The sequence below is a fragment of the Rhinolophus sinicus genome, chromosome 14, assembly GCF_057876585.1.
Source record: "Rhinolophus sinicus isolate RSI-liver-muscle chromosome 14, RSI-T2T, whole genome shotgun sequence".
Lineage (NCBI taxonomy): Eukaryota > Metazoa > Chordata > Mammalia > Chiroptera > Rhinolophidae > Rhinolophus > Rhinolophus sinicus.
In genome coordinates, this window is record NC_142514.1 from 162,540,491 (window position 1) to 162,549,954 (window position 9,464).

General features: G+C 39.5%; 1 protein-coding gene across 1 annotated transcript; it reads left to right on the forward strand.

Moving 5' to 3' along the window:
• The first annotated feature begins 5,923 nt into the window (after positions 1–5,923).
• FSHB (follicle stimulating hormone subunit beta) lies at positions 5,924–9,167 on the forward strand. Its single transcript, XM_019738508.3, has 2 exons — positions 5,924–6,082; positions 7,666–9,167. The coding sequence occupies exons 1-2, from the start codon at positions 5,924–5,926 to the stop codon at positions 7,894–7,896; spliced, it is 390 nt and encodes a 129-aa protein (XP_019594067.1). The 3' UTR covers positions 7,897–9,167.
• Positions 9,168–9,464: the final 297 nt, after the last annotated feature.

The following is a 9,464-nucleotide window of genomic DNA, read 5'->3' on the forward strand; positions in this document are numbered from 1 at the left end:
AATATTACTGAACTAAAACCCAATCATAGAGAGCTAGAAATGAAAGTGGGTATTGTAAGTCAGTTTCCAACCAGGAGAACAGAAACCTCTCCTAATATGTAAAACAGGGGGAATTTAACCCAGGAAACTGATTACCCAAGTGTTAGAATTATGGATAAGCCAGACAGGGCAACCCAAAGATAAGCAACAATGGGAAGCCCCATTTACTCTCAGGACTGGTGGGATATGAGTGGGGCTTCCAGAGCCAGAAGGTGAGACCATCCAGTAGACGCTCAAGCCACAAAAGGGGTTTCCCCACCAAAGCTGGGAACACGGAGGGAGATCTGTCTGATGCGACCTGGATCCAGTGAGAAAATGCAGCTACTGCCAACAAAAGAAGAAAGCAAAGGAGAGGAATACTTTGATTTGTTCTTTCTTTCACTCTCCAATCTCCCTCTACAGAAGCAAAAGCCTGCAGACATTGCAGCTTGGCGAAGGTAATCTGCTAGCTATGGACCAGGATAGCATAATGGGAAACAGGGAGGGATTTGTTTTCAATTTGTTCAACAAAAGTATGCATAGTAGGACAACTAAGTTCATGAACTCATCCTAGAAAAAGTGCTACATACTTCATTGTTGAATATCACTATGGTCACCTTCGAAGTCCTCCCCTTGGGAAGCTATGCACTGATACCAGCACCTACTCCACCCTTCAAAACAATTTGGGAACTCTTTATCTGGAATGGCCATCAGAGCTGTCATCATATTACTCTTGATGTCCTGAATGTCATCAAAATGTCTTCCTTTCAATATTTCCTTTATTTTTAGGTAAAGAAAGAAGTCATCGGGGCCAGATCAAGTGAATAGGGAGGGTGTTCCAATACAGTTATTTGTTTACTGGCTAAAAACTCCCTCAGAGACAGTGCCGTGTGAGCTTGTGTATTGTCATGATGCAAGAGCCATGAATTGTTGGCAAAAAGTTCACGTCGTCTAACTTTTTCACGCAGCCTTTTCAGCACTTCCAAATTCTCAACTTGGTTAACTGCTTGTCCAGTTGGTACACATTCATAATGACTAATCCCTCTGATATCAAAAAAAGGTTAGCAACATTGTTGCAATCAGGCCTCGTAGCCATGCTTAGAGTGTAGTAGTAACTCTAGTCCTACTGGGGATACACACTGAATAAGAATGAGCTGTACGTTTTTATCAACAAAACATTTCAACAACTTCTGTAACAGCAATGACACCTAATTAGGAAATACAATAATTGGATAAACTAGGCTATAAATTGAGAGAAAGTTCTGGGGGCCTCTTGACAGGCCAAGAAAAATAAAATTACCTGGGGTGACCTCTAACCTAAAGGTGGATGGAAGCATAAACATGAACATCTGGAATAGCTGCCCAAATTTTGGGTGCCTTCTGCCTTGGTCCCTCTCCAACTAATGGGATTATGAGAATGCTAAACCCTGAAGTGAGCATATCTCAGTGAGTAGCCCCTGCTTTGCAGTCAGCCAGACCTGGATATGAACTTGAGTCTTGCTAGTTACATGTTCAATAGTCTGGGACAAGTCATATGTCCTCAGTTTTCCCTTCTTTAAAAGAGTACTAACAGTAACTCCTTTTAAAAAAATGTAAAGATTTTATGTGATCATGTACTTAAAGTGTTTAGTTAAGTGCTTGGGGCATAGCAGGTGCTCAATAAAAAGAAGCTATTAACATTTTTAAGTGAATATGTAAGAAACTAATGCAACTGTATATAGATTAGTCACAAAAACACGTAAGTTCACAAAGAATATACTTTGTGATTCACATCAATACACTTTGTGAAAACCACAGATAAGAAAAAGAGTTAATTTCATAATACAAGGGGTAACTCATAGTCATAACATTGTTCGTATTCTTTTAGAAAAATGAAAAGGTTTTGTAATTTTCCAGAAATCATGAGTGTATTTCGTTTCATTTATATTATATGAAATTTAATTACTCATTCTATAACTTTGATAATAGGCTTACTTACCCATTAGTAACAGATGTTAAAATATTTCTACATTCCAGATATCACTTACGTAAATGTTGAATTAGTGCTTTCAGTGTCTAGTACTTCACTAAGTTTTACCTCTGTCACACATATTTGAAAAAAATCATAACCTTGGATAAATCCAACTATTTGTCAGCCATTTGCCTGCACCCCTGCTGTTAAGTTGGACAAAAGAAAAATGCAGACGCATGCTGAGTGGCCCCGTGTTAAATTTTTTACCATAGACCTCAAGTGGGCCCTTAATGCTGGTAGACTATTGTACTATGCCTAACCTACTGTGAACTTCATCCCTCTCCCAGTCTCAAACAACTACTCAAATCTTTTCCTCTCTCCGCAAAGCCCCAGCAACTCGTCCACCATCCGTATTCTCAGATGATAACCTTACTTCCTACTTCACTGAGAAAATAAAATGAAGCAAAGGAGAGCTTGCGCAGAGCCTATCACCCCACCCACCATCCTCTGCCCCCACCACACCTCCCCTCACCAGCATCTACACCCACACCTCTGCCTCCTGCCTGATACTGGGACAATCTCTCTATCTTCCTGCTAAAGCCAGTCCTTCCCCTTGTGCTCTAAAACCCATTTCTTCTCACCTACTCAAGAGCACTCCAGAAATGTTCCTCTCTTCCTCCACCATCATCATTTTTCCCTCTCTACTCAATCATTTGTACCACCGTACAAACATTCAGTTATTTCTCCCCTCTTAAAACATAAAAACTAAAAGAAAATTATCTTTACCCCCCTTCCACTTGACCATAATCACCCATATATCTTTGCTCATCTTTGTATCAAAACTCCTGGGAAAAGTTGCCTATATTCAACTTTTTAAAAATTCATTTCTGGCCAATCACTTAAACACACACCAGTCAAGGTTTTGATCCCCTTGCTCCAAAGGAACTTCTCTAGCTAAGGACACTTGTGACCTTTACATTGTCACATGCATCGTGCAATTCACGGTCCTCGTCTTAACCAGTCAACAGCATATGGCACGGTTGTCACTTGCTCCTTCTTGATATACTGTCTTCACTTGACTTCTGGAACACCACATTCTCTCCACTGCATTCTTTACTCAATGGCCCTTCTCAGTTTCTTTTGGAAAAAGGAAGGAAAAGACTTTGTCGTACTCTTGACCTTTTCATGTTGGAGTATACCAAGCTCAACTCTTTCATCCTTTTATTTTCTCCATTGACACACACTCCCTCAGTAATCTCTTCTAGGTTCAGGTCAACGACTCCCAAATGTATACCTTCAGCCCATGTGTTTCTCCCAAAATCCAGATTCAGCATTCTACTCAGATGTCCTAAAGACACCTCACGCTCAGCTGTACTCTTTATCTTTTCCCCAAACACTACATCCACAGCCACCCGATTTCAGGTAATAGGAAGTTTATTCTTCAAGTTGCTCAAGGTAGAAACTTTAGAATCCTCATTGTCTCTTTTCTTTCTCTCTCACTCAATATTCTTCCACCATAAAATTCTGTTGGCTCTACTTTCAAAATATATCCAGAATCAGATTATGTTTCATTACCTCCATTGCAACCACACCAGTCTGAACAAATATCGTTTATCACCTGGGTTGCTACAATAGTATCTAATAGGTCTTCTTGTTTCTATCATTGTTCCACTACATTAGCAACACAGCAGCCAGAGGGATACTTTTATATCTAAATCAGATCATGTCACTCCTCTACTCACAATCCTGCAATTGGTCTCATCTTACAAACAGTAGAAAACAAAGTCCTTACATTGTCCTAAAAGGTCCTGTAAAGATGACTGGTATACTTTTGAAGATTTGACAATCTAGTTTATTTTTCTTTTTTATTATTTTCTTTGTTTCCTTCCCTTCCTCCCCGATTCAATTGCTCTGTTTTTCCCAAGGTTACATGCATACTCCGTTAATCTGGTTAATTGCCAGAACAGTGTCTTGAAAGAAACTGTTTCAGCCCTTAGACCTCTACATGCCAATAACCAGGCTGCAACTCCCTTGCAATTTTCTACCAGATGACCCATGAATCGCCCCCGTGAGACCTGGTCCGACATAACATTATCTCGAAGCAAACCAGACCCCCTCAAGAGGCATTTTTCAGATGTCAGCACCCAGGAATCACCTAACTCCCCTTTCTTTTGTTCTGCTTCTTCTTACCCTCCTATAAGACCTTCTGACCAGTCTAGGAATGGGGAAGATGGCCTTTGAGACAGGAGTCTGCCATCTTCCCAGAATGCTGGCATTTTGAATAAAACTTTTCTTTCCACCAATGCTTGTCTCTCAATCATTAGCTCACGAGTGTCAAGCAGCGGAACCTGAGTTCGGTAACAGTCCTACCTGACTTGACTCCTGTAACATCTGTGACATCATACCCTGATATTTCCACCATTGTTCCTTTGCTCCAGACACACTGCTTAATAAATATTTATTCAACAAATCAATCCTGGTCTCAAGGAGCTCATAGTCTACTGAGAGAAACAGAGGCATATAAATGATTACAAAAAGAAGATGGTGATTAAAACTATCTTCCATCTCCTATCCAAAACTCTGTCAGATAGATGTTAAAGTCTGAAAAATTTGCCAGGGGTGGGAGTGATGTTGGGAGACACAGGGAGGAATTTCAGGCAGGATGAATGCTGCACAGGCAAAGATCTGGAGAAATGAATCAACAGAATATTTAGAGAATTACAAGTAAAGCATCAAAAAATGACATTTGAGATAAGGAAATCTGGATGTGGGAGGGGAAGAGAAATACGGTTTACACTTTAGGTTGGAGTCAGATCATGAAAGACTTTGTATTTGTTTGTTTCTTCCCTTATAGCTTTTAATATGGCCTTGGGACACTTTATTAAATATCTATGTCTTTTTGATACACCTTCTCAATAGGGCAAACACAATACTTGGCAAGGATTGTGAATTCCCCGAGTTAAAGATAACAAAAGAAAAACCTAGAGTCACATTTAATTGGACAAAGTAAAGGAGTGGGTGTGCTTCTATATCAAATTTAATTTGTGCAAAAGCATCATCTCCAGTAACATTATTTGCCTTGATCTACTTCATTTAAACTACTTTAATAAGGCTTGATCTCCCAGTCTATCTAAACACTGATTCTCTTACAGCAAGCTTCAAGCTAACGTTGGTCTTACTAATACCCGACAAATCCACAAGGTGTTAGTTGCACACGACTTTCTATAAAAGGTGAACTGAGACTTAACTCAGTCTGAAGGTCTCCCCAGACAAGGCGGCCGACCACAGGTGAGTCTCAGCATTTACAGTTATCAAGTGGTGACAGTTAGTTTTGCAAATCCAGATTTTTCAGGATCTTGAGAGCAAATCTAAAGCTTTTGAGTTACTGTTGTGCAGAGACTTTGTGTTTGTCAACCTGGCCTCTTAAATATGGTTAATACACACTGTAGTCATTGTTAGCATGCAACTGACTTTTTATAGACCGATTTGCCTGACCTCTGAAATAGTCTTATTTTAAACAAAGGTGGTCAAAAGTAAATGCAAACATGTATGAGATGCTAAAAGTGATGGGTTAATTTCATAATACAGAACTTTCTTTTTAAACAAATAGAGTTCTTAAAAATGAGAATGAATGGACAACTATTGTCACAACTTCTTGATCCAGGGTCACCAGTTTAAAACAATCAACAGTGATACTCTCATCTTTAAATAACGCTCTGCTTAAATGATTATATGACCAAAAAAAAATTATGAAGGAGGAGGAAGATAAGAAGATATATTGGTTCAAGACACTAAGAAGAAAAGAAAAAGGAAGGAAAATAATTGCTGGAACAAAATGTGACTGGGGCAGATAGGTAGAGCAATTCATTTTGGTTTGGTCAACCTACACAATGATTACAATGCTTTGCTTTTTCGGTTTCTCATGGGCCTTAACAGTGTGCTTCCCAGTCTAGGATGAAGTCCGTCCAGGTTTGCTTCCTCGTCTGTCTCTGGAAAGCCATCTGCTGCAACAGCTGTGAGATGACCAACATCACCATCGCGGTGGAGAAAGAGGAATGTCGCTTTTGTATCAGCATCAATGCCACTTGGTGTGCAGGCTACTGCTACACCCGGGTAGGCACTTGCTTTGTGGGAAGTGAGGGTGCTGAGGGTGTGCCTGAGACCAGCTTCATGAAGTCCCACTTTATCAGTGTTTTAAGTTTCCCAGAGAACAGCCATGAGTCCCTGAGCCAATACTGCCTGCGTTATGATTGGGGTTGATTACCATGATAATTAGTTTGGGCTTGGATTTGATTAGGGTAAGTTTAGGGAAACCTCAGATTTGACCTGATCAGTTTGGTAATGTGCCAACTCAGCATTTCAAAACCAATAAACGAGTTCTATGCTAGATTTTACATATAGATAGATAAACATCTAAACATACATTTATTTAGTAATCGAAAATCTACAGCATCCCCCAAAGGGCAGTTTCTACGTGGGTGATTTCTATGTATTCCATGTATTTCTATTTCTATGTAATTGAAGCCATATCTTTGCAATAGAGATAGTACTAAATTTATTTCCAAGCCACATAAAACCACAAACAGGCATGTTATAGAAATTGTCTTACTGGCCAGCCTGAATACAAATGCCAACGAGAGCCTGAGGACACAATAAATCCTTGCAGACTGTTAGAATCACAGTGCATCTACGAACACAATCACCTCTTTAGACTGTTGAGAAAACCAAGACACAGAGGCATAAAACCGCTAGTTTGTATTCACACAGTTTCTTTAATAAGGAGTCAGTTTAATAAAGAGGCAGTTTCTACTTTTTTTTTTTTGTCCCCTATTAGTACCTGGTTTTCTACACAAAATTACATTCTATAAACTGAAATTGAAAATAGGAACTTTTTAATGAAATATGCTTTATTGGATGGTAAATGAGTTTGGTCACTTTCCACTTATTACACAATTTAGTGTACCTTCTTAGGATACAGACCTTGTAGCATGATATTGAAATAAATTAAACAACAGTGCAAATAATTTTTTTACTAGACAGTGTTAGAATATACCTGTTCTGCCTGAATTAAAAGTTCTTATGTGAAAACTATGTATCCTTTGAAACTGAGAGCACTGCAAAATATAAAGCATTTAAGGGAGGGAAATGTCTACAAGACAGCGGAATATTTAAAATCTTATGTGAGCCTTCAAAGTCATATTATGCTAAGCGTTAACATTTCACATTGTGTCTTTTTTGACCTTCTATAAACACACAGGGATAATGTATTTGGAAATATTTTCTGCGAAATTAAACTTCAGTGTTTTATGGTTTAAGTTGTCATTAATATAGCTTTTGACTAAGCGCAAAAAGTCAACTTAAAATTTCTGTCATATTTCCCTTTTTCATCATTTTTGTATAATATGTTGAAATTCAAAGATTCTCTATACTTTGAGAAAAAAATTAATGTTTTGATATAGATATAAGGAGTAGGAAAAATGAAGACATATTTTCTATAAGATTTCCAGAAGAAGCAGGAAACGGTATAGCATATAGGTCGTTTACGAGACCATGTTTCCTTGGTTAGGAATTCCATAAGTGAGCTTTAATGGGTAAATGTTATAGCAGGCAGTATTAAATTCCTGTCTCATTTTGATTAAACTAAGCAGAAACTTCCAGAATATTGTAACCAACTCTCTCCTTCCTAAACTCCTCAGGACCTGGTGTACAAGGACCCGGCCAGGCCCAACACCCAGAAAACATGCACCTTCAAGGAGCTGGTGTATGAGACAGTGCGAGTGCCTGGCTGTGCTCAGCACGCAGACTCCCTGTACACGTACCCGGCAGCCACTGAATGTCACTGTGGCAGGTGTGACAGAGACAGCACTGACTGCACCGTGCGAGGCCTGGGGCCCAGCTACTGCTCTTTCAGTGAAAGGAAAGAATAAGGAGTAGTGGACGGTTGGGGCTGCCTACCCTCGTCCCGAAGGACCAAGCTATCCATGTGCTGTGTGTGTACAACATGCCGGGCTGCAGGCCAGTGTGGGCTCGGGGATCTCAGACCCCACTGACCCCGGCTCCCCTGGCAGAGGGGGAGCTGGAGGGTATAGGAATTGAGAGTGCTGGAACTGGCAGTCTGTCACCACTCAACCCTGTATCCTAGGTCTGGTTCCATAAGTTATCAGTCTTACTTAACTTACGGACACGTGACCGCTTTCCTGTCTAGTCTTAGAAATCCTCTCACGCAATCCCTCCTCTTAGAGATAGGGACACCTATGTCCAGGGGGAGGAGACAAGATGGGAGTGGGTGAAAGTATAAAATGCAGCATTCTTCTGGTCCACTCCTGGGACCTCCTGAGCAGGGCCAGCATCTTCTTCATGACTGAAGCCTCAATGCCTAGCCATGCCTGGAATTTAGTAAGAAATTCAACAATGGCTTCCTTAAGGAAAATCAGATCAGAAAGGTAGGGGGTAGAAAAATACTGAAAAGATGTTTGAGTCTGGCTGATGAGGTGGCCCCCAGCAATGCCAGTCAGTCCATGCAAGTGAGGACAGCATTTCCACCTCACCTTTCTTCCTTTGGCACATGGAGTACTGGGACGGAAGGCACATGTCTGAATTGCTCAGTATAGATAAAAATTAAGACCGCCAAGCTATTACTACCAAGCCCTTCAGGTAAGAGCAAAAGCCAGAAATGTTCACGTGGGCCTGTGGAAATTAGCCCAGATCTATTCCATCATTTAAACAAATTGAACAGATGCTGTAACACTCCTGAAAAACTCCCATTGCAAAGTAAAAACAACAAAAAACAAACAAACAAAAAAACAACACACAAAAAACTATCCTACCCTCTGGGCTGGCATTCACTCTGTTGTAGAGCGAAGGATCTGAAACATTTGAAAGCAATTTCAGCAACTTATTAAGTATATTTACTTTATCTACAAATACATTTGTGTAAAGAAATAGCTCTTTTAGAAAAAAATTAGGCATGAGGGGAAAAAAACCCTGCTATTTCCTAGAATCCTCTCTATAGCAGTCTTTTCTTTTTGCCTATCCATACTCTCCCAAATCTACGGTTTTTTTTCATGAAGGTACATACTGAAACTATTTCATGAGTACCTCTCTTAGTTACGCACTTGTTTCACTCTTAACATTGTTTAATTTATTTAAATCTTATGTTTTAAATAGATACGACTCACTAGAGTGACAGATTTGCATTTTTTCACACGCAAGCAGATTATTTATGTGTGTATGTTTATACTATCAGTAAAAAAATATTAAAATATAATTCCTAGTGCTTCTGTAAATATTATCTGTGCTCACCTTTTGAAAATATTAAAAATAATTTGGTTGCATTTCTAAAAGTATTTCTTTTATTTAAATGTCCTGTCATTTTTTTTGAAGTCGTTTTCTGATTTAGTAAGGAAATGAAGCAAAGAGAAAATCACAAAGCAGGTGGGGACTAGAGATCCTCTAGTTCATTTCTTAAAATTTTAAGATGGAAAACTTGAGGGCC